Source organism: Entelurus aequoreus, linkage group LG05 (genome assembly GCF_033978785.1).
Source record: "Entelurus aequoreus isolate RoL-2023_Sb linkage group LG05, RoL_Eaeq_v1.1, whole genome shotgun sequence".
In the NCBI taxonomy this organism is placed as follows: domain Eukaryota; kingdom Metazoa; phylum Chordata; class Actinopteri; order Syngnathiformes; family Syngnathidae; genus Entelurus; species Entelurus aequoreus.
Genome location: NC_084735.1, coordinates 60,706,078 through 60,732,115, shown reverse-complemented (window position 1 = coordinate 60,732,115; position 26,038 = coordinate 60,706,078). Strand labels below are relative to the sequence as shown.

At 42.8% G+C, this 26,038-nt stretch overlaps 1 protein-coding gene and 1 long non-coding RNA gene across 5 annotated transcripts in view; one reads left to right on the top strand and one right to left on the bottom strand.

The window, feature by feature from the left end:
• The window catches only part of LOC133650834 (uncharacterized), an 80,535-nt gene extending 63,372 nt beyond the window's left edge, over positions 1-17,163 (top strand). The window contains exon 3 of the long non-coding RNA XR_009826320.1: positions 16,968-17,163. This is a non-coding gene — a long non-coding RNA (uncharacterized LOC133650834). The remainder of the gene's footprint in view (positions 1-16,967) is intronic.
• The window catches only part of LOC133650831 (peripheral-type benzodiazepine receptor-associated protein 1), a 207,047-nt gene that overhangs the window by 60,304 nt on the left and 120,705 nt on the right, over positions 1-26,038 (bottom strand). For 2 of the 4 annotated variants that reach the window (XM_062048513.1, XM_062048514.1), the window contains exons 5-10: positions 3,444-3,527; positions 3,234-3,323; positions 2,895-3,017; positions 2,714-2,818; positions 2,486-2,536; positions 708-728 (exon numbers count right to left, since the gene is read on the bottom strand). In XM_062048513.1, the coding sequence (XP_061904497.1) occupies positions 708-728; positions 2,486-2,536; positions 2,714-2,818; positions 2,895-3,017; positions 3,234-3,323; positions 3,444-3,527 (474 nt within the window). The remainder of the gene's footprint in view (positions 1-707; positions 729-2,485; positions 2,537-2,713; positions 2,819-2,894; positions 3,018-3,233; positions 3,324-3,443; positions 3,528-26,038) is intronic. The other 2 variants (XM_062048512.1, XM_062048515.1) reach the window with 1 other exon arrangement.

The following is a 26,038-nucleotide window of genomic DNA, read 5'->3' as shown; positions in this document are numbered from 1 at the left end:
AAAGCGCTATATAAATGTAATTCACTTCACTTCACTTCACAACAAAAGACCAGATTCAGCAAAGACTGAACTGACTCGGCAAAACACCATAAAATATACACTACTGCCATCAAACATCTTGGACTTGCAACTCTAATTGCAATTTATTTTTATATAAAATAAATAAATAAATAATTTAAAAAAAAAAAACTAATTGCAATTTATTGTCATACTTGAAAATTATCGACTCAGAAATGTAATAGTACAACAAGAAACAAGGTATAACAACTGGACAGCAGTTATCAAAATCAGCTAATTTTTAAATGTTGCAATTTAAATGAAAGATTTTACCAGCAAAAGCAGTTTGATATTTATTAACACACACAGAGGTTGGGTACCGTTGAGTACCGGTATCGATTCCCAGGTACTAGGAATTGGTACCATATCGGTTCAAATGTGAACAGTACCCATCCATAGTCTCAGTTCACTAACACACAAAATATAGGCCTAAATTGTTACATACAGGATTATGGGAAGATAATTATTTCAGCAGCTATTTAAACTAACACACGATAAAGGTATGTCAATTTCCAAAAGCTGAAAGATAATAAAGATAATTGGGGTATTTGAGGTTGTTTCTACCTACAGAGGTCAGGGTGGATTTTGTGTGGAAAGATGACTAATGTGGTTGATGGGAATACAGTAAATAGCCCAAAGGTCAACAGTACCTGCATGCAGTCCAGTGTACTCTGGTTAGCACAGATTTAACAAAAAGAACAAATACATTCAGATACAAATACATTTTTCTGAAACAAAAATCATCAATCAGGTAGTAGGAAAAAGCAGATTAAGGTCTGGTCAGCAAGAAAATGCTGTCAAAAGTCAGTATGACCAGAATTTGTCCAGAGTGGCCTTTTGAACTTCATATAATTGTTTAAATCTGTCAAAAATAGTCCAAGCAAGAGGACCGCAAATATGAAACTTCACTTCAACTCGTCTTTTCAGAGAACTGGGCTTGAGATGCTTTTGAAAGGGATATAATGCACAAGAAACATAGAAAAGTGGAAGAAAGCATTATTACAACAGGGGCAGCTATACTCTACCAGCTCCGTCTGCAACACAATCTGGGTCAACTCCTACAACAAAATACACAATTAACCTACAAATTGAATTGAGCAAAGAACTTGTTTTTAATGTGTTTTTTATGTTGTTAAAAGCCAGTAGTCATCTTGGTATTATGGTCTAAGCACAGGGGTGTCAAACTCCTTTTAGCTCAGGGGCGGCATGGAGGAAAATGTATTCCAACTGGGCCAGACTGGTAAAATAATGGCATAATAATCCAAAAATAAAGACAACTTCTAAACTGTTTTCTTTGTCTTGCTTCGGCCAAAAATAGAACAAGCACATTCTGAAAATGTACACATTACAAATAATCCTCTTGCCAAACACTTTAAGTTAGTTGAACATTTTGAGGAAAAAATGGGTGCAGTTTCAAAACACCATGAAGAACAAAATAAACTTCGACTTTGTCTCGGTGTATTTAAAAAGCCAAAACACTTTAAGCACTGTTTAGCATTCTCATGTTGGCAGTTCACCATTTAAGACATGTTTGGAAAAGCAACCAAAGTGTTTCCTCAAACCGCCACATTGGTGACATCCACACATTCATTTATCATCATTCAAATATTAAAATCATAACATAATCAAAACAATTGTCGATATGACACCATAATAGCCAAATTAAAGGTAACAACTACAAACGTAACCAATGTGAACATAGTAGATTGAAGCATAAAATAAAATAGAACAAACAACAAATGTAGACACACACATTTTTACAATGGACTTCAGAGTGCACCGCCAACAAATTGCGAAAGCTGCACGGAATTCTAACTACAAAGATGATGGTCATGTTGACTTAAGTCTTTGCATCTTGCCGTTTCGTTATTTTATTTGTTGAGTGGATAATTTACAATAAAAAAGGTATTGTGTGTCGCCACAGCATTAGTCTACCGCCAGCCACAACAGGAGCAGCTGATTGCTTGCACCTACGCTGATTGGAATAGCGGCAGCCAATCAAGAGGACACTTAAAGTCAGCTGACACGTCATCTTTAAACAGTGTGATGTGACTTACACTGAAATTGCTTTTGCGACATCCAGTGGACACATTTAAAACAGCAGATTCTTTCACTAAAAAAAATTGCAGCTCATTTTTATGCTTAGCAAACTCATCTTGTGGGCTGCGGGCCAGATGAAACCTGTTCGGGCGCCGGGCCGTAAGTTAGACACCCCTGGTCTAGCATGTAAACATACAGTACATCTGTTAATATTGAGGCTACTGCACTGTGTGCACACAGAAAGTCTCGCATGATATTATGGGCTTGAATTAATATATACTGTATGACTGCACTATGTGACAATACTGCCCCGGATAGCAAGGTATTGTAATACATCACATTGTATATCTAATTTGTTAAATTTCTCACTAAATTAATTTAAACTTACCTCCAGCATCTGAACCACCCCTTCATGTTCCCTCCTGGCAAATAACTGAGCCTAAAAATTAGGAAAAAAGTCAAAACAATTAATTAAGTTTAATACAAAACAGTTATTTTTCTTGTGTTGTTCTATCAGAATTATGGTGCCTCTTTTAGTGCCCATAGGTTGCCTCCTGCTAAGAAAACATTTCACAGACACAGACAGGTGTCAAAATGTATTGTGCACAGTTCTTACTCGTTGTAAGCGCTTGATTTCATCCTGCTTGAACTTAAGGATAGCCAGAGCCTGCTCATGTTCCAGTTCCAACTGCTGCCTTCGCTCAGCGACGTCTCGCATACGCTGCTCATAAAGGTAAACAAGGGTGGTGAAAGTTGTAGTTTATGTTGTAAAACTAAACGTGTGACTCCTGATGTACCTTTAGGACCTGCTCTAGGTTCTCCAGTTTGGCACGGAGTCGCTGGTTCTCCTCGAGAACGTAATTGTGTTGAGCGGTCACTTTAGAGAGTTCTTCCCTCAGCTCATCATTCTCAACTCGAATCTGAGATACAACATGAAAGGTTCCCGTTCGTTTTACTGTTCATCATTTTTATTGCGTTAGGCCAACATCAAATTTTTTCCAAACATATATGTTGCTTAACCGTGGTGGTCGGTGAAATAACCCAATAAGGGTGCTGGCAGCTATGGCCCAGAATAAACTAAGGTGATAGTAAGCATAGTCTTTTGACTGAGTTCAACAAGCTGTTGGGACATTAACCTGTTTGAGCAGCTGTGTCTTCCTCCTGAAGAGATCTGCCTCCTCCTTTAGTTGCGCATTTTTGGCCTGCTCATCCTCAAGCCGGCTCTCCTGTCATGGAACCCCGAAACATTTCAAATAAAGCAATTTCCACATAGCTTTAAAATGAGTACATGTTAGGAGTGGACAACTTTCAGACATGGGACAATTGGAGTAAGGGGGGGCACTTACCAAATCCAGACATTTCTTCTGCCGCTTCTTTACTTCATGCTCAAGACTTTCACATTCTTTTCTTTTCTTGGTCAACTCACTCTCCTATAATGACAGCAACAGTTCATTTGAAGGAGAGCTTAGATGGCTCATAAATTGGTCTCAGTATAATGTCCAATATTTTTTTTATAGCTGAAAGAATAATGTAGTGTCATTAATGATTTACATGGAGCATCACATGTTTTTTTTTTTATCTTCCATACAGACCTTTGAAATGAGATAAATGAGGCATTACTAAGCTTAGCATCATTATTCAAATAATTTAAATGCAGCCTGTACAGTATGTCGGGCCAGCATAGAGGATTCAGCTTGTTACATGACCACATGTCTTTAATTAAATATTACTATGATTAAGTATGATTACTTATAATGCATAAAGAGCCTGAGCTACTAACTTAGATCCCTAATAACATGTTCTAAATAGCGCGTGGGAATTATAAAATAGTGAATAATATCACTGTGCATGTTGCGGGTGATCTACTAAGACTGTGTGTGCAAATAATAAGAAGCGGTGGAGACCGCAATATTTAAATTAGTTTTTCTGCATGTACTAAAGGCTGTCACCATGGAGACAGTCATTTGCTGCACATGAATGTCCTGGTGCAGCCTCAACAACCTGGAGCTGAATGCCCAGAAAACAGTGGAGATGATCATGGACTTCAGGAATGTCACAGCCCCACCATCCCCCCTCACCCTGATTGACTCTTCCACCCCTGTCCCCATTGTGGACTCATTCCGTTTCTTGGGCACCACCATCACCCAAGACCTCAAGTGGGAGCCGACCATCAGCTCCCTCATCAAGAAGGCGCAGCAGAGGATGTACTTCCTACAGCAGCTAAGGAAACTTAAGGTGCCGACAGAGATGTTGGTGCAGTTTTACTCAGCCATAATAAGGTCCATCCTGACCTCCTCCATCACAGTGTGGTACCCCGGCGCCACAGTCCAGGATAAGCATAGACTGCAGCGCATCGTACGTGCTGCTGAGAAGGTGATTGGCTGCAGGCTCCCATCCCTCCAGGACCAGGAGGCGTGTGGGTCGGATCACAGCTGACTCTTCTCACCCTGGACACAAACTATTCTCCCCTCTCCCCTCAGGCAGGGGACTACGGTCCATCCAGACCCACACCTCCCGCCACCTGAACAGTTTTTTCCCCTCGGCCATCAGGCAAATGAACAATAACTCCTAACAGTAGCTCCTTGAATTCCTTCTAAGTCTATAAGATGATCTGATAGCTCAGTTACAGCTCTTTGTATTACCAAATATGTGTTATGTGTTTTATGTTACACGATTGCACCAAGAAAAATTCCTAGTTTGTGAACCCGTTCTCAAACAATGGCAATAAAACTATTGTGATTCTGATTCTGATTTAACCTGTGTAAACACACAACTATATTCTGCACCACCTTTTCTCTGCAACATGGAAGCATGTTATAGACAACAGAACCTATTTCTGCGCTCTGTGATGGTGCACTTAATGGTCCAGATGTAAGAACATGCATGTTGCAAGAGGTTTTTTTAATAGAAAATATATTAATAATTAATAATCTACCTGAATAAGAAGTAATTATAACAATAGTGTATCCCCCATTAAAAAACAAACACTATTTAAAAAATGCTAGCAGACAAAACCAATCAACTAAATTCATTTTGGTGTCTGCTAGCTCCAAACAGCTCCATAAAGTAGCAAATAAAGCAGCGATACAATGGGATTGCGGCATAGACTCGTCAGACCACAGAACACTTTTACACTTTGCATCAGTCAATCTTAGATGAGCTCGGGCCCAGCGAAGTCGGTAGAGTTTCTGGGTGTTGTCGATAAATGACTTTCGCTTTGCATAGTAGAGTTTTAATTTGCACTTACAGATGCAGCGACAAACTGTAGTTACTGACAGTGGTTTTCTGAAGTGTTCCTGAGCCCATGTGGTGATATCCTTTACACACTGATGTCAGTTTTTGATGCAGTACCGCCTGAGGGATCAAAGATCACGGGCATTCAATATTGGTTTTCGGCCTTGCCGTTTACGTGCAGTGATTTATCCAGATTCTCTGAACCTTTTGATGATATTACAAACTGTAAATGGTGAAATCCCTAAATTCCTTGCAATAGCTGGTTGAGAAATGTTCTTAAACTGTTCGACAATTTGCTCATGCATTTGTTCACAAATTGGTGACCCTTGCTCCATCCTTGTTTGTGAATGACGGAGCATTTCATGGAAGCATGGCACCAACCTGTTCCCAATTAGCCTGTTCACCTGTAGGATGTTCCAAATAAGGGTTTGATGAGCATTCCTCAACTTTCTCAGTCTTTTTTGCCACTTGTGCCAGCTTTTTTGAAACATGCTGCAGGCATCAAATTTCAAATGAGCTAATGATTGCACAAAATAACAAAGTTTACCAGTTTGAACGTTAAATATCTTGTCTTTGCAGTGTATTAAATTGAACATAGGTTGAAAAGGATTTGCAAATCATTGTATTCTGTTTTTATTCACGATTTACACAACGTGCCAACTTCACTGGTTTTGGGTTTTGTATTTCTCATGGTCCAAACATATCGACACGCACACAGATGGATTTTAACCGTCTGCCATTGCAGGATATCCTCTTTTCTCACAGCCATTTGTGCGTAACTCTGCCAGTTTGCACGGACATTCCAAATGTGCTAAATATACTGAAATGTGCAGTTTTATCACAATGCCACAGAATTTGCAGTTAGCATGCTGACTGCAGGAATGTCCACCAGAGCTGTTGCCCGTTAATTGAATGTTCATTTCTCGACCATAAGCCGTCACCAAAGGGGTTTTAGAGAATTGGGCAGTACATTCAACTGGCCTCACAACTGCAGACCACCTGAAACCACACCAGCCCAGGACCTCCACATCCAGCAGGTGCATCTTCGTGATCATCTGAGACCAGCCACCTGGACCGCTGCTGCAACTATTGGTTTGCATAACCAGATCATTTCTGCACAAACCATGAGAAACCGTCTCAGAAAAAGCTCATCTGCATGCTTGTCGTTCTCATCTGTGTCTCGACCTGACTGCAGTTCGTCGTCATAACCAAATTGAGTGTGCAAATGCTCACATTCGATGACGTCTGGCACGTTGGAGAGGTGTTCTCTTCCCAGATGAATCCCGGTTTTCACTGATCAGGGCAGATGGCAGACAGCGTGTGTGGCATCGTGTGGGACAGTGGTTTGCTGATGTCAACGTTGTGAATCGAGTGGCCCATGGTGGAGGTGGGATTATGTTATGGACAGCAAACGCAAGTGCATTTTATTGATGGCATTTTAAATGCACAGCGGTACCGTGACAAGATCCTTGTGCCATTCACCCGAGACCATCACCTCATGTTGCAGCATGACAATGCACTGCTCCATGTTGCAAGAATCTGTACACAATTCCTGGAAGCTGAAAACATCTCAGTTCTTGCATGGCCACCAAACTCAACGGACATGTCACACATTGAGCATGTTTGGGATGCTGTGGATCAGGGTATACGACAGCGTGTTCCAGTTCCTGCCAATATCCAGCAATTTCGCACAGACATTGAAGAGGAGTGGACCAACATTCCACAGGCCACAATCAACAACCCGATCAACTCTATGCGAAGGAGATGTGTTGCACTGCGTGAGGCAATGGTGGTCACACCAGACACTGACTGCTTTTCTGACCCTCCCAGATTCCAATAAAGCAAAACTGCACATTTCAGAGTGGCCATTCGGGCAGCCTAAGTCATACCTGTGCAATAATCATGCGTTTTCATCAGCATAGGGGCAAAAGCGTCACTGGGGTCTTCAGGTGGGCACCCCCCTTCATTGGTGTTTCGTTGATAGGCCCATGACACCTCCGGAGGGCTCAACGACAACATCTGGCGTCCCAGGTGTGCCCCCCTCTGCCTTTACCCCTCAATGTCATTTTGCAGCCCAGTTGGGGTCCTTTCTCTTGAACCATATCCATCTGCTACTTCGTTCGGCAGCATCCGACAGCCCACCGGAAGCCCTGACCTCTCACTCCCATTCCTTTTAGAAGCTTGGTTGTGGATGTGGCAACGAAGCCTCTGCACCCGACTTCAACTGGAAGCACTCGGGCACGACAGCCACGCTGCTCTGCCTCGGCTGCTATGTCCGAATACCTCAGTTATTTGCACTCATATGCTTCACCAACTGCTGCTTCCCATGGCACAGTTAATTTAACAATGAACACAGTCTTCTGGGAGGTTGACCACAAGACCAGGTCCGGCCTGAAGCTCGTTGTAATGATCTCAGGCGGGAAGATGAGTTTCTGGTCTAAGTCAACCTGCATTTTCCAAATTGAAGAGGCAAGTTTGCCAAACATGTAAAAATATAGTGCAATCTGCGGTAAAACCATATTTTCAAGGGTAATCGCCAATACACTGTTATATGTAAATGTTACTTTCCTGACAACTTCCTTAAAGTTTTGTAAACAAGCAAAAAAATATCAAGCAGCTAAAGTGCACCAAACATGGAGGCTGGAGAGTGGGTTTTGAATATATTACCCATCATGCACTGTAAGAGATTTATATATGTGTAATTTTAAATTTTATATATAATTGTTTTATAATTTCCACAAAGTTCAATGAGCATGAGGTGTGTTATGTGCGACCTTGACTTTATTTGTTGGTTGTAGTTCATTTGCACCGTGAGTGGGAAAAGTTGTTTGGATTGGGTCATATTTATTAATCCAACTTTTTTTATTGGCATTTTCAAACAGACAGAAAAAGTGCAAGTGGAAACAGTACAATCTTAAAGTCAGAAAATTATTCACACCCTTTCCCTTAAAGCCCAAACCCCCCAACCACCCCGCTCAGGTCACATCAACAAGGGACATATGGCACAATCATATAACAAGTAAGACGACAAAGACAGAAACATTCTCACACACACACACACACACTCGCCCACACACACACACACACACACACACACACTCACACACACACACACACACACACACACACACACACACACACACACACACACACATACACACGGCGCCAGAGACAGACAAACAGGCTGAAAGGAGAGAAAGGGAAAAAAAAAAAAAATTAAATGAAATTACAATAAAATAATAATAATAAATAAAAGGGAGATTATTCCTCATCTGCGTCTGGGCATAAGTCAAGAGAGTTGACATACAGCAAGAAAGGACTCCATGAGCTTTCAAACGCTTGAGCCGAGCCTTTTAGCGAAACCCTAAGTTTTTCCAGTTTTAGATTGTAGAGAACCTCTCTAATCCAACGGCCGTGTGATGGGGTACGAGCCAGCTTCCAATTAAACAAGATCAATCGCCTGGCCAGTAAGGTCGTAAAAGCAACAGCGCGTTTTAGTGGTACCGGCATATATTATCGGGGCATACGCCAAAAATGGCTGATAATGGGTTGGGGGGAAAGTTTTGACCGTATGCTTTTCCGATTGTGTCAAAAATTTCCTCCCAAAAGGAACATCATTTAGAGCAGGACCAGAACATATGGACATGATCAGCCGGAGATTGTTTGCATCTATTGCAGGTATTGCTAACAGTGGGGTAGATTTTGGATAGTTTTGAATTAGTGTAGTGAATTTTATGGATTACTTTTCATTGGATGAGACTCATATTGAGGAGGAGTGAACCAGTTTCAGGGCAGATTCCCAGTGTTGATGTTGGTATTAAGATCGCTCTCCCGTGAGGCTCTTATCACTGATAGAGAGTTTGGAGCAACTGAACTTAAGGAGGTGTATAACACGGAGATACATTTTTTATGATAAGGGCTCAAAGATAACTATGTATCTATAAGAGTTTCCGGAGGACGATTTGGAATGTGCGGGAACTGCTTCTTTACAAAGTCCCTCGCTTGAAAAAAACGAAAAAGGTGAGAGTACGGCAAATCATATTTGGAAGAGAGTTCAGTGAAGGACGAGAACACTCCGTCTGCATAGAGGTCTTTCACAGTGGTGATACCATGATCGTGCCAAGTCATGAATGCGGGGTCAGTACGGGAAGGTTTAAATAATTGGTTTTTAACCCTTGTGTGGTGTTCGGGTCTGTGGAACCCGTTTTCGATTTTTATTAAAAGAAAAATGATACAATTAATTAATTTTTCAAACTGAGACTCACTGGCTTTGGCTCATTTTCTGTGAAGAACATATATCAGAATACATATTTAATGAACACACACCATACACCCCCCTACACATTTCTATTACATATAAGATGTCCGGGGTCCACTGGACCCGGGGCTAATAGAAGTGTGGAAATTGATGTTCTGTGTACCACACACACACACACACACACACACACACACACACACACACACACACACACACACACACACACACTCGCCCACACACACACACACACACACACACACACACACACACACACACACACACACACACACACACACACACACACACACACACTCGCACACACACACACACACACACACACACACACACACACACACACACACACACACGCACACTCGCCCACACACACACACACACACACACACGCACACTCGCCCACACACACACACACACACACACTCGCACACTCGCACACACACACACTCGCACACACACACACACACACACACACACACACACACACACACACACACACTCGCCCACACACACACACACACACACACACACACACACACACACACACACACACACACACACACACACACACACACACACACTCGCCCCCACACACACACACACACACACACACACACACACACACACACACACACACACACACGCACACACACACGCACACACACACACACAAAGCAGGCCTAGACGCGGAGGACAGAGTGTAGGTACACAGAACATCAGAGGGTCAAATGTGCGACAAAATGAGCGCAGACAGTGTTGACAAACAATGTTGCAACCTTGTGTGGGAAGTGCAGGTGCAGAAACACAAAAGAAGAATCCCTGTGGGATGCAGAAATTGGCAGAGAAATTTCCATGCAACGTTCATATTGTTGTTACTCAGCCAGTGTTTGTGGGTCTTAGACTTAGACTTACTTTTTATTGTCGTTCAAATTTGAACTTTACAGTACAGATAAGAACAAAATTTCGTTGCATTAGCTGGTTGGCAGTGCAGGATAAAAAAGCAATAAGGTGCAGATATAAATAAATAGATTACTGTAAAGATAAATATATTGCACTTTTGCATATGCATCTACATTTATGGATGTATGTTATATTGTCTTTATATTCCAGCGAGTTCATCCATTTTTGGGGGGAATTGAGGGGATTATTATGATGCGTTCAAGAGTCTTACGGCCTGAGGGAAGAAGCTGTTACAGAACCTGGAGGTTCTGCTACAGAGGCTGTAGTAGACTCTTTCTAGAGTCCAGCAGTGAAAACAGTCCTTGGTGGGGGTGGGAGGAGTCTCTCCAGATTTTCTGAGCTCTGGTCAGGCAGCGGCTTTTTGCGATCTCCTGGATAGAAGGAAGAGGAGTCCTGATGATCTATTCCGCCGTCTTCACCACTCTCTGGAGAGACTTCCAGTCTGATGCATTACAGGCTCCAGTCCAGACAGAGATGCAATTGGTCAGTAGGCTCTCTATAGTGCCTCTGTAGAATGTGGTGAGAATGGGGGGAGGGAGCTGTGCTCTTTTCATCTGACGCAAAAAGTGCATGCGCTGCTGAGCTCTTTTTACAAGAGCTCCGGTGTGTAGGGACCAGGTTATATTGTCAGTTATCTGCACCCCCAGGAACTTGGTGCTGCTTACCATCTCCACCGCTGTGCCGTTGATGAAGAGTGGAGCGTGGCTGGACTGGTGCTTCCTGAAGTTGACGATGATCTCCTTGGTCTTGTCGACGTTCAGGACCAGGTTGTTGGTTCTGCACCAGTCAACCAGATGTTTCACCTCCTACTCCCTGTAGTCCATGTCGTTGTTGTCACGGATGAGGCCCACTACTGTTGTGTCGTCCGCATACTTCACAATGTGGTTAGTAGTGGACCTGGCGCAGCAGTCATGGGTCATCAACGTGAACAGCAGCGGACTCAGGACGCAGCCCTGGGGGGAGCCGGTGCTCAGGGAGATGGCACTGGAGGTGTTGTTGCCCACTCTCACAGACTAGGGTCTGTCTGTGAGGAAGTCAAGCAGCCAGTTGCAAAGGGGGGTAATGAATCCAAGAGGGCCAGTTTGCTCACCAAGTGCTGCGTCCATGTCCAGAAACAACATCCACACGTGTGTGTCCTTTCCTTCCAGATATGCTAAGCTCAGGTGGAGTGCAAAAGAGATGGCGTCCTCTGTGAAACGGTTAAGGCGATAAGCAAACTGGTATGGGTCGAATGTGGGGGGAAGTCTGGAGACAATGTATTCCTTTACCAGCCTCTCGAAGCACTTCATTATAGATGTTTTTTGGGATGAGTCAGTATTTTAACATAAAAGTGTTTGATTGTGAGGCATTAAAAGCCACAAAATGCAACGGGTCCATCAGACCCACAAACACTGGCTGAGTAACAACAATATGAACACTACACAAGGGTTAAGTAGCGGGGTCAATATAGATGGGCCCTGAAAACCCAAGTGTTTCCGTAGCTGGTTCCATATTTTAATGGAGATCGATACAATGGTGTTTGCGCCTTCAAGTTTAAATGGGAAAGGGAGTGATGAGCATAAGCAAGAATGCAATGAGGAGTGTGGGATTGCTGTTTCAAGGGATACCCAGGCCAGGAGGGTCTGAGAGCGTCCATCCATCCAGTATAGGAGTTTCTGTACGTTAGCCGCCCAATAGTATTGTCTAAAATTGGGGAGAGCAAGCCCTCCTTCAGATTTGGGAGATTGTAGGACCGACTTGCGGATTCGGGCCAATCCGGCCCCCCATAAAAATTTGGATATTGATTTGTCTAATTTATCGAAAAATGATTTAGTAATAAATATGGAGATATGTTGAAAAAGGTAGAGGAATTTAGGCAGAGTGATCATCTTGATCAGATTGATCCGGCCAGCGAGGGATAATGGCAAAACAGACCAGCGGGCAAAGTTCTTCTCCATCTTTTCAATTAGAGGTATAAAATTTGCCCGGAGCATATCAGACATAGCCGGAGTAATAAGGATTCCCAAGTAAGGAATCCCATCCTGTGCCCATTTGAATGCCGCTAAAGATCGTGGTAACTGTTTAGCTAAGGAATTAATCGGAAACAGCTCGCTTTTTTGGTAGTTAAGTTTGTAACCCGAGTGTGTGCCAAACCGCTCCAGAATGTCAAATATTACCGGGAGTGAGCTAGCAGGGTCCGAGATGTACAAGAGCAGGTCATCCGCATAAAGCGAGACTTTGTGCAACGTGTCCGACCGGGTGATACCTTTAAAGCCTGCCTCCGCGCGCAGCCAAAGAGCAAGGGGTTCTATCGCAATAGCAAACAGTAGTGGAGACAACGGGCAACCTTGTCTAGTGCCTCTTTTAAGAAAAATTGGGGCGGATAGTGTATTATTTGTACGTACCGAAGCTACAGGGGACGAGTACAAAAGTTTAACCCAGAGAATGAAATCCTCATTAAAACCAAATCGACCCATCACTTCAAATAGATATTCCCATTCAACCCTGTCAAAGGCTTTCTCTGCATCGAGGGACACTACCACCTCCGGGGTCGAGGGGTTTGGCGAGTGGATAATGTTTAGGAGGCGCAGAGTGTTGTGTGATTGGGTCATATTTATTGATGCTGTTCTCAACTTGTTGTCAATTCAAATTTGTGTTCATTAACCTTCCATTTTGACTATGCCCACTAGAGGTTTGTATTGACACCGCAGTGCCGGACATTGGAGTTTACATGCAGACAGTTGCACCCATGGGCCAATCTTCTTGTTAAACTTGTGATGCCTCAAGGGCCGCTCAAAAGTCTCTGACGGGCCATAGTTTGGACACAACTGGTTTAGTCAGTCATCTCATATTTAAAGAAGCAATACTGCATAGCCAGTACAATCTTTGGCAGCTTAGTCACAGATGACCATGCTAATTTACGCTCTTGTGTCAGACACTTATTTCAATTTGATGTTTAATTTTTAATTTAATTTATTTTATTTTTTTAATTTTGTAATGGTACTTTAATTATTATTAATATTTTTTTAAATTTTTTATTTAAATAGTTTTGTCATCCTATTTTATTCAATTATTAGTAATATATTTTCAGTTTTAATGAGTGTTGTAATTATACAATGCACATATCTAATTATAATTTTCACATTTTAACTTGATGTTTTGTTGATAAGGTACATTCATGTTTGTTGACAACGCCTAGCATGGCTGTACAAGCTAATTCTTGAGTGACAGTCCCTGTTGCACTTAGTGCAAACATGTGTAGAGACTTCATCCCGCTCCTGCTGTGCGATGGTATTTGCAGTATGTTTCCTCCTGTCTCTCTTCTCCTCTGCGAGCTGGCCTCTCCTCAAATCAGCCTCTGCGATACCCCGTCTAACCGCTTGACGCCAGACATTTCGGTTCTCCGCCTGTATCTCCCAGCTGTCCAAGGGAATATTAAACGCCTTTAGATCTCTCTTGCATGCGTCCTTGAACCGGAGGGAGGGACGACCAACATGTCTGGAACCAGCAGCCAGTTGTCCATACATAATGTCCTTGGGAAGCCGTCCGTCCTCCATCCGCCGAACATGTCCCAGCCATCGAAGACGGCGCTGGCTAAGAAGAGAGTTCATGCTATGGATATTAGCCCGCTGAAGAATGACACTGTGTGGAATATGGTCTTGCCAACTAATACCAAGGATACGTTTGATGCACCGCATGTGAAAAGCGTTAAGTCGACGCTCTTGTCTCATGTAAGTAGTCCAGGTCTCGCTTCCGTAGAGTAAAGTGCTGAGAATGCAGGCCTGATAAACTCGGATCTTTGTATGTTGAGTAAGAGCGTTGTTTTCCCATACTCGCTTTGCTAGTTTAGCCATGATGGTATTTGCCTTTTCAAGCCTCCTGTCAAGTTCAACATCAAGCGAGAGTTTATTGCTGATTGTCGAGCCTAGGTATATAAAATTATCTACTACTTCTAAAGTGACACCATTCATCTCGATAGCAGGATTTGCAGCACCTTGAACACTGACATTGGTTTTCTGCAGGCTAACTATAAGTCCAAACTGTTCACAAGCATTCGCAAAACAGTCACTTAGACGTTGTAAGGCTTCTTTGGTGTTGGTAATAAGAGCAGCATCGTCTGCAAAAAGCATCTCTCGGATTAACACTGACCTCCTTTTGTTTTTCGCACGTAATCTTGCCAGATTGAACAATTTGCCGTCAGACCGTGTGTGTAGATAGACACCCTCAATGGATGTGTCAAAAGCGTAGGACAGGAGTATAGAGAAGAATATTCCAAAAAGAGTTGGTGCTAAGACGCAGCCCTGCTTAACACCACTGTTGATAGAGAAGGAGTCCGAACAGGATCCATCATACAAGACTGTTCCCTGCATGTTGGAATGGAAAGAGATCAACATGCTGAGTAGTTTTGGAGGACATCCAATCTTTTGTAGTAGCTTGAACAGGCCCTTCCTGCTGACAAGATCGAAAGCCTTAGTTAGATCTATGAACATCATGTAAAGAGGTTGACCTTGTTCTCTACTCTTCTCTTGAATCTGCCTGACTGAAAATATCATGTCGGTCGTCGATCTTCCAGCCCTGAAACCACATTGGGATTCAGGATAGATACGATCTGCAAGTATCTGTAGCCTGTTTAGGATTATGCGTGCATAAACCTTTCCAACGAAGTTCAAGAGAGAAATTCCTCTATAGCTATTACAGTCACTGCGGTCCCCTTTATTCTTATAAAGTGACACAATAGTGGCATCACGCATGTCCTGAGGTACTCCTTCTTCCTCCCAGCAAAGACACAGTAATTCGTACAGCGGTTTAAGCAGGGCAGGCTTCCCTTGCTTGATAGCTTCAGGTGGAATGTTATCGTTACCTGGTGCTTTGTCAGATGGAAGTGAATCAATAGCTTTTTCAAGCTCTACCATTGTAGGCACTTCGTCAAGTTCATTCATGATTGGTAGCTCCTTCGTATAATTTAGAGCAGCATCAGAGACAGTTGTTTCACGGCTGTATAGTTCTGAGTAGTGCTCCACCCATTTGACCATCTGTTCTTCTCGATTGGTAATCTTCTCCCCTATCCGAGATTTAATTGGAGTAGTCCGTTTTATAACAGGTCCTACTGCTTTCTTTATACCATTGTACATGCCACGGATGTTACCAGATTCAGCACTCATCTGGATATCTTCGCAGAGCTGCTGCCAATAGTTGTTTGCACACTGTCTGGCAATGCGCTGTGTGGAACAACGAGTACTCTTGAGTGTTGCAAGTGACTGAGCATTTGGACATCTCTTGTATGCCAAAAATGCTTTGCGTTTGGCCTCAATTGCTGGTTCCATGATTGGTAGATAGGCATTAAACCAGTCGTGACTAGTTATTTCCCTCTTCCCAAAAGTAGAAATAGCTGTATTGTAAATTGCTTCTTTAATGGCGTTCCATTTTGCTGTAGCATTATGCTCCGGCAAGTTTTGAAGAGCTTGGTCCAGGGTTGATACATAATCATCCACCTTGCATGAAATTGACATCTTTGATGTGTCAATGCAGGCACGACTCTTTGCTTTGGAGCGATGAATTTTACGGGGCTGAAGGCGCACTTTGGCGCTCACAAGGGCATGGTCCGTATTGCAATCTGCACTATGATAGCTTCTAGTAATAAGAATGTTATTTAGTGACGACCGCCTAGTGATTATCAGATCAAGCTGATGCCATCGATGAGACCTGGGATGTTTCCATGATACTTTGTGCGATGGTTTGCTCTTAAAAAAGGTGTTTGTAATACAGAGGTTGTGATAGGTGCATAGCTCCAGCAGCCTCTGGCCATTTATGTTCATCTTTCCGATGCCATGGTGTCCCAAGCAAGATGGTCATGATGCATGGTCTGCGCCTACTCTAGCATTAAAATCCCCAAGGACGATTAAGCACTCATCTTTAGGAAAACCCTTGATCTGCTCATCAAGTTGCTCATAGAATCTATCTTTAATCTCCTCAGTTGAAGAAAGAGTAGGAGCATAGACACTGAGAATGTTCACTGGACCTGTAGCAGTGCTGAGACGGATAGACAGCAATCGCTCGGTACCTCCTGATGGAGGTTCCACTGATGCCAAAAGTGTGTTTCTGACTGCAAAACCAACTCCTTGCTGACGAGGCTCCTCAGGTTCTCTACCTTTCCAAAAGAATGTATAGTTAGCCTCTCTGAGAGACCCACTGGAGGCTAGCCTAGTTTCTTGAAGAGCAGCTATGCTGACATCAAGCCTGGCAAGCTCCTTATCTATGATGGCCGTCTTTCTGGCGTCGTCCACTTCACGAAGGTCATCAGAGATTCCTGTACACATTGTTCGCACATCCCAGCTTGCTAATCGAAGAGCTGGAGTCTTCTTTCTTTTCTTGTTTTGTTTGTCTGGTACATAAAATTAACCGTCTGCTTTTCATGCCTTTGCAGTACACTAAGCTCCAGGCACCCACTGAAGCAGGAAAACGTTGGCGGGACGACACCTTTTTGACCAGGGGCTGCCTGGCTTAAGGCGGACGGTAGTCGACCGATGAGACACGATGATCCCTTCCACCGTCGAAACTGACCCGTGGCGCCCCTTTCCTACGCCAATTGGATGGGGGCTTATAACCCGTAACTGTCAGAATCCGTGTTGTTTCCACACTTGGTTAAAAGTGAAGCTGGAGTGTCCTCTCCAAAGCGTAAGCCTGGGCATTACATACGGAGATCCTGGGTTGCCCAGTCGTCAGGATCCCCCTCTCGGCCTTGCTGATAAAATCCAAAGGAATGCTGAGCATGACGTTTGGCATCAGGTTGGCTGCAGGAGCTGCCGAAACAGTGTTTGCCAGTACAATATGGAGTGCAATAATGTACTGCAAGCATTCTATGTGTTGTGTTTTATCGTTCTCCTGCCTTCTCCTTTATGGTGATTTTTGTCTTCAGTTCATTCGTCCTCGGCGAGGGGCGGACCTTGAGGCACACCTACTACTAATTAGCCCGCTAGTATTTAAGCTCGTCACTGACAGCTTGGTCTTGCCGGTGATTGTCTCCTGAACTCCTCACGTTTCATGCACCTGCTTCACCTCGCCAGTCCTGGTACATTGTTGCTCTTTAGTCTTGAAATCCTTAATAATAATAATAGTGGATTAGATTTATATAGCGCTTTGAGTGTCTAGAAAAGCGCAGAGAAGTGGGAACCCATCATTCATTCACACCTGGTGGTGGTAAGCTACTTTCGTAGCCACAGCTGCTCCGGGGTAGACTGAAGCATGGCTGCCAGTTTGCGCCTACGGCCCCTCTGACCACCACCTATCATTCATCATTCATTCACCAGTGTGAGCGGAACTGGGGGAAAGGGTGAAGTGTCCTGCCCAAGGACACAACGGGCGACTTGGATGGTAAGAGGCGGGGAGCAAACCTGCAACTCTCAGGTTTCTGGCACGGCCGCTCTATCCACTACGCCATGCTGCCTGCTTAGCCTCCCTGAGGTAAAGACAATATCTTTGTTGGACTTTTTGCTGTGCTCAGTGCGCCCTGGCCTATCCCCCTGTCGACTTCTGAGGAACCTGTTTTTGGCTGTGATACATGGAGTGTGCTTCTGCCCCATCGCCTTTTGTTACCCCTTTGTGACTACCGTAATTAAATGTTTTCCTTTTTGTAATTCAACCTTGCCTCCCGTCTTTGCATCCTGGGGTCAACACCTTGATCGATACCCTAACACTATGGTTGAAGTTCAAACAGGAAGTAATGGTATGGCTGCTAAACTGTAGTTACAAAGAGTGTATCAGTATGCCATCATCACGATTCAGTAGGTACCACAGTTTCAAAGTCACCGTTTAGTTAATGTTCTGTGTAGTAAGGGAACAAAATGCAAAAAAAAAAAAAAACTGCTAGCAGGTAAAAAATGTAATTAAAAAAAATTCTCAAAGTAAAATTAATATTACTTCAAAAGTATACATATGATGTTGTGGAGAGGCGGGGCTGGCAGTCCCCAAGATGGCGGCGAGGAGGCATGGACGGCGAGCGAGCAGAGAGGCAGGGCGCGCTGGGAGAGACGCCGCAATCACTATAAGGTGCGTGGATCGCGCAGCTGGGCACAATGTAATGATCCTCTCGCACTGTATAAAAGGGCGGGAGACATAAACGTCAGGGAGAGAGACGGGGAGAGAAAGCCGAGCCAACAGGAAGCTGATGCTGAGCGAGAGCGACGAAGAGCATGCGAACGACGGCGACGCACGCAGCTGGGAAGCTGGAGCGAGGAGGAAGAGACAGAGCGCAAGGGAGACGACACCGTGACGCTGAAAAGCAAACGACAGAGCGAGCAGGTGGAGGCGGAGCTGCAAAGCGACCCGACCGACGACGAAGGTTTTTTGCAAAATAAAGAAGTCTAAATCTGCCGTAACATGTCATTCCTTGATGGTCCTGAGAACCCGCACGACAGCTTGAAACCGTCACAGATGTATATTCAAATTATCGTTAATTGTGGACTATAACCGCTACTTTTTTCTAGGCTTTGAACCCTGAGGCTTAAACAAACGGTGCGGATGATTTAAGGATTTTTCTTTGCTGACGGCCAGCTATAATGTAAATACTTAAGTTTAATAATAATTTTAAAAAAACAAGCAAACACATTGAATAGGTGTGTTATTGTTTGTGTTATGTAGGCGACATTTTTTGGACGAGTTTAGTCACTGCAGATACTGCAGTGGCTGCATTGCCTTTCGGTTCAGACTGAGCTATGAACTTAATGGAAATACAGTTGCCGTTCGGTCTTTTAGCCAGTCGTAGCATTGTCTACTAGTATGGATTCTTCATTTATCACTCCAAGCAACATTAGTAATTTTTACGATATAACTAAAACAATTGTTACTTACTAACCTGTCCCATGAGTGACGTCTGTCGGAGTGTTTTTATGCATATCTGTATGTGCAAAGGTAATGTAATGAAGCTAATGTCATAAGCAGTAGCTACTATGCTAACACATTTACGAGTGTCCTTGTTAGTATCATTAAGTTACATTGGCAGTCTTTTTGTATTGTTTCAGTCTTGTAAATTCACCAACACATTACCATGGATTTATTGAGTCTGTTTAGCTGATTGGAGAGCCAGCTTCCGCAGCTAGTGGGTCCATGACAATGACTTCTGTTGTGTTATATCACACCGTTTTACTGCCGTGTGACAGGGACCTTTTGGAAACAATGAAGGTATGTAAATAAACATTTGCAAAATGTTTCTGTGTAAATAACCAATTGCACAAATTATCTATCTGTTGTGGAAAATTGTGTATTGTGGAACATTTTTCGCTTTCTGCTAGCCATGATGATGTCACTCCTAACTTGGCTAAAAGCAATGCCCAGACGCCTGAAGAGAGACCTAGCAAAGTCCTCCAGTAGTCCTTCTCGGTTGCCCTGCAACTCGGGTATGTTGGCCGCAAAGCACTCGACAGGAGTCTCCAACAGTGAAAGTCCTCCCAGGGGTATAGTGTTGTAAAACTGGGGACCTCCTCTTTAAAAAGGCCAAACACTGGTCACACCAAGCCCCAATGTCACCATACATATGGGCTTGGTGTATGTATTTACATACACATCTGGCACGGGCCTGGACCCGCTCACAGGCAAGGTGAACTCCCACATGTTCTGCACAACAGTCCATTGTTAAAAAACAGCCGGGGAAACTCATACCAAAGCCTCTTCAAACCCCGACTGAATTCTCAGTTGGGGTCTCCTGCCCTCCTCCAGCAAGGCCAATACCTGATTGATGTCCATGTCACTCTTTTGAAGCTCCTTGATATTGGAACTATTGTGTGACAGCGTATAGATCAAGGCCTGGTCCACAGAAGCTTGGGGGTCAGAGGGCAAAGGGCACCTTGGACTGGAACTGGGATTTGCTGATGGGATCGTGGCACACACAGTGACAAGGATATCATCCACCACCGTTTGGGTACCCATGTGCACAAGAGAGGGGGCTGCAGCAGTGGTGTCTTCTGTTACCTGTTCTTGTGAAGAACACTTCCTGTTTTCGTTTTTTTGGAATAGGGTAATACAGGCGCGCTTTCCTTTAGAGCCCGTCTGGCACGTTCACAACGTCCCGTGGTGATTTGAGCTTCCTCCACATTTTGCCCCAAGTTCGTGGCACTTGGCCTGAAGAGCAGGATCGAGGCCAGCAAGAAAATGTCTAAAAGTCTCACCATTCCTGGCAGCTTTGTCATACCCGGCCGGGGAATGCCTCAGCCACACGTCTGGAAACGTCAGCTGCATATGCACCCAAGCTCTTATTCGGCATAGATGCACGTTTGTACAATCCAATCCAATCCAATCCACTTTATTTATATAGCACATTTAAACAACACAAATGTTTCCAAAGTGCTGCACAACATAATTAAAAACAATAATCAAATATTATCCATAGCTCCACCAATGACTGAATAAAAACAAAAAATAAATAAATATAGAACCAATATAAAAACAATATAAAAATAAATATGAATAAAAACGATTTTAAAGGGAAAAACCAGTTAAAACAGTAAATAGAAATCAAAATGTATAAAAAAAAAACACGGAGGACAACAGAGAACAGAGGACCACACAACTCACGTAGTGTTAAAAGCCAAAGAATAAAAGTGGGTCTTAAGACGAGACTTAAAACACTCCACTGTCGGGGCAGTTTGAACATGGAGGGTTTAGTGTTCCAGAGCTTAGGGCCGACCACAGAGAAGGCCCTGTCTCCCCTGGATTTAAGTCTGGTCTTGGGCACCACGAGCTGGAGCTGGCTCTCAGACCTCAGAGCGCGCGCAGGAGTGTAAATTTGGATGAGGTGCCAGTCCAGGTAAAGCTTTAAAAACAAACAGCAATGATTTAAAATCAATTCTAAAATGAACAGGGAGCCAGTGCAAACTCTGAAGAATTGGGGTTATATGCTCGCGTTTCCTGGCCCCTGTTAAATGTCGTGCTGCCGCGTTCTGGACTAACTGCAACCGGGAGAGAGCTTTTTGGCTAATGCCAGCATAGAGTGCATTGCAGTAGTCCAGGCGACTAGAAATAAAAGCATGCACGACTTGTTCAAAAAGGGTTAAAAGATAAAAATGGTTTTACCTTTACTAAAAGACGAAGATGATAAAAACATGATTTTTAAACGCCATTGACTTTGTCAAGTTTAAAATCGCTGTCTATAGTGACGCCAAGGCTGGTGACTTTGGGACGCACATAATTTTGCAATGGTCCCAAGTCAGTGAGGGTCGGACCAAAAACTTAAATTTCCGTTTTTCCCTCATTCATTATTAAAAAATTCTGGGCTAACCAAGCCTTGACGTCGCAACCAAGCCTTGACGTCGCATAGACAGTTGAGAAGGGGTGTCAGGGGACCGTGGCATTTTGAAATTGGCATATAAATTTGGCAGTCATCTGCATAAAAGTGATAGAATACTCCATGTTTCTTAAAAATCTCTCCAAGAGGGAGAATGAACAAGGAAAACAGGATGGGGCCTAAAATAGATCCCTGTGGGACACCACAGTAAAGCGGAGCAGAAGAAGAGGTGGCGTCCCCCAGGATGCACTGTTCCTGTCCAAATGCCTTCTTTAACGTCACCTTCCCACGCTCATAATCATACTGAATATCTGGCAACATACTGTACTACAGTAGAACATTTTCACCGACCAATCTGGTTGAAAGGAGATTTGCCAAAGCGGCAGCGTAACTTCCGCATTTGACCTGGGCGCGGAATGCCGCTTCGAATTGCTTCACCCACATAGCAAAAGGCTTCTCACAGTCTCCTTGAAATGGTGCCAGGAGCTCAACTTCTACATCGGCAGTCATTGTAGCAGAACTTCCAAAATGATTAACATCCATGTCGTAGTACAAGACGTCACGTTCCGGGTTAGAACACGTCGCTCACAAGCACAACTTGGTCGGCGAGCAAAGCCGACTAGCAAGTTCAGTAATTGTCATTGAATTCGTACTCTTGTGACTCCCTTTATTCTGTTCACTTCGACTACAACTCTTATGACGTCAGTGCGGTGACAACACTCAGAAGTCATCGAAGAACAAGAATCATTCAATTTAACTGTTACAATAGCGTCCTCTGCCGTGACTTGTTCAGAGGTTGCACAGCCCATCTTTATTATGTATTTTTCTTTGGTTTATAAGTAAAATGCCCATTAAAAGTAAACTGATGATTATGAATGATTAGTTCCAGTATAGACAAAGATTTCAATGTTATGGTTGTCATCTATCGTCACTTCACAGGAAAGAAAATACAGTATCTAGTCAACAACAGCTGCAGTTGCTCCTTCGGAGACACTGACCCTTAGTGTTTTGGAAGAGAATTACAAGTCTGGCACCTGTGCACCTTACCTCCCTTTGCACCATTTTTATTTTCTTTCCTTCCTATGTTTTGAATATTTATAGACTATCGCACTGATACTGGAGTTGCTTTTAATCTCATTGTACCTGTGTATAGTGACAATAAAAGGCATTTTATTCTACCCCCAAAGGAAGAACTATAAATCAAACAACACACCGTTGGGTGGATGGAAGCTACACGGCACAAGGGTATATACCTGCCTTTACGGTCACGGATAAGCTGGAGCCTATCCCAGCTGACTTTGGGCAACCCTAGACTGGTCTCCAGCTAATCACAGGGCACAAACAATCATTCAGACTCACATTCATACCTATTGACAATTTAGAGCAGGGGTCCCAAAACTATGGGCCGCATCCACAATTTTGATGTCCCAAAATAAAGAAAAAAAACCCAAAAAACGTTTTTTTGTTTTTTTTTAATAATAAATGATAAATGGGTTATAACTGTATAGCGCTTTTCTACCTTCAAGGTACTCAAAGCGCTTTGACAGTATTTCCACATTCACCCATTCACACACACATTCACACACTGATGGAGGGAGCTGCCATGCAAGGCGCTACCAGCACCCATCAGGAGCAAGGGTGACTTCACTTGTCACTTGTCTTGCCCAAGGACACAACGGACGTGACTAGGATGGTAGAAGGTGGGGATTGAACCCCAGTAACCAGCAACCCTCCGATTGCTGGCACGGCCACTCTACCAACTTCGCCACGCCGTCCCCGTTTAGCTGCTCAGGCAAATCATATTGTCTGTGTAGAAGTCCATATCTGCTCTACAGATTTACTTTGAAAAAGAGAAGTGTGGGATACTTCTTTTGTTGCCCTATTTGTATTCGACTTTATTAAATGTTTGGATACATTTATTGTTTGGCGCAGCCGGAGGGAATAAAAAGAATAAAGAAAAGACAGAGGGGACAACTTGTAGGGATAAGACAACAAAAACAAGGCTGTATATATATATCGTAATTTCCGGACTATAAGCCACTACTTTTTCCCCTCGTTCTGGTCCCTGCGGCTTATACAAGGGTGCGGCTTATTTACGGCCTGTTCTTCTCCGACACCGACGAACAGAATTTCGGTGGTTTTAGTACGCAGGAGGAAGACGATGACACAATGATTAAAGACTGACTTTTCATATACCGGTAGGCTGGTTATTTTGATAACGTACAGGCGAGCACTTTGTATTACTTTGCACCGTTGTATTATTTGTTCTCTGCACGAATGCTGTTTGCCATGTCAAAGATGTGAAAGTTTGATTGAATGATTGAAAGATTTATTGTTAATAAATGGGACGCTTTGCGTTCCTAAACAGTCATCTCTGTCCCGACAATCCCCTCCGTGGTAGCAGGAACCCCTATATACTACGGTAATTACACATCAAAACCCTGCGGCTTATAGTCGGGTGCGGCTTATATATGGAGCAATCTGTATTTTCCCCTAAATTTAGCTGGTGCGGCTTATAGTCAGGTGCGGCTTATAGTCTAGAGATTACGGTATATATATATATATATATATATATATATATATATATATATATATATATATATATATATATATATATATATATATATATATATATATATATATATATATATATATATACACAGTTCTGAAGTTAGAGTACTTATATAGATAATAAATATATATGTAGTGAAATTAGATAAGCATTTAAATAAATTTGATATCGAAATCGCTACTCAAACTTCAGTTGTTTTTTTAATTATTATTTATTACGAGTATGAGTGCAGTCTTAGAGTGATCTGTGATCACTCTAACTGATCACGTTTACTGTGTCAACCCATCTGCGTCTTGGTCTGGAATCACGTTTACTGTGTGATCATGTTTACAGTTTTTACATGTAATCTGCGATCGCAATGCTTTAAGTCTGCATATTTAGTTTATGCCAAATTGAAGAGGAAAGTTTACCAAATATATGTAAGAATACAGTACAACCTGCGTAAAGTCATATTTTGGAGAGTAATCGCCAATACGCTGTTAAATGCTTAGACACGCATACACAATAAAAACAATACAGTTATTTTTTTCGCCACACAGCAGAGCATTGCATAGGGATGTATTTCCCGAGTACCAGTATTTTATGGCACCGGTTCCTAATTAGGTTGGTCCACTAAAAAATTACAACAAAATGTATCTCCAACATGTACACCATCTCACCGTTCCTTTTCACACACTCACACACTCCGAACATCATCACATAACAAAAGCCGGTCAAAATGCAGTGCTATCTAACTGTATGGGTGAGTGCTTTTACAAACAACGCGCAGCAAACATCCACTTAAGATAACTAGATAATATAATAACAATAATGATCATCATGGGTTAGATTTTATCTCACACTTTTCTGGACACTTAAAATGCTTTACCGTGAGAACTGAGAGCCCATCAAGCAAGAATAGTGAGCCTGTAGTTAAAACTGCCATTTTTAGGATTAGAGTTCAGGCACTAGTTCAACGTCATTAATGTAACAATAATGTACATGTAAAATGTATGTCCAAGAACACAATGCATTCGTTGTAAGTAACTCTAATCTTACTAAACATCAACGGCACATGCCAAATATGTAAAAAAAAATTCAAAAAAGTAATGTACAAATTACTTTCCCTGGCAACAAATGACATATATGTAGGAGTATTTTTTTCCTACTTCCAAAAAACTATGCAAATAGGATTTGAGTGTCATTGACATTATTTTTTTGACTGAAATCCATGGACGACAATAGGCCCTTTTCCACCAAAAGTTCAGGAATGTTTTGTTCCTGGAACTTCCAGTTCCTGGATCTATAGTTTCATGTAGAAGTGTGTGGTTTGTGCTTCCACTGAAGTGTCTATTAGTTAACTCATATTATGTTTAGTATATGGTCAATGTTTATATTAATCTTGGAGAAAGCGAACCACCAGTTTAAGTAAATAGTGGTATTTCATTTTGAGCACATAATAAAATAGATTCCCAAAGTTTGACATTCACATTTTGACTAGATTAGTCCTGGCAAGATAAATTGAACCTTGGTATGCAAAGTGATAGCTCTATCTGTGAAGAGACTAAAATACACTTAACCACACAAAACATCTTCTTATATGGTAAGGTTCTATTCTACTGAACTAACACACACCCAGACACTGGAAGGAGGAATATAAAACTGTTGG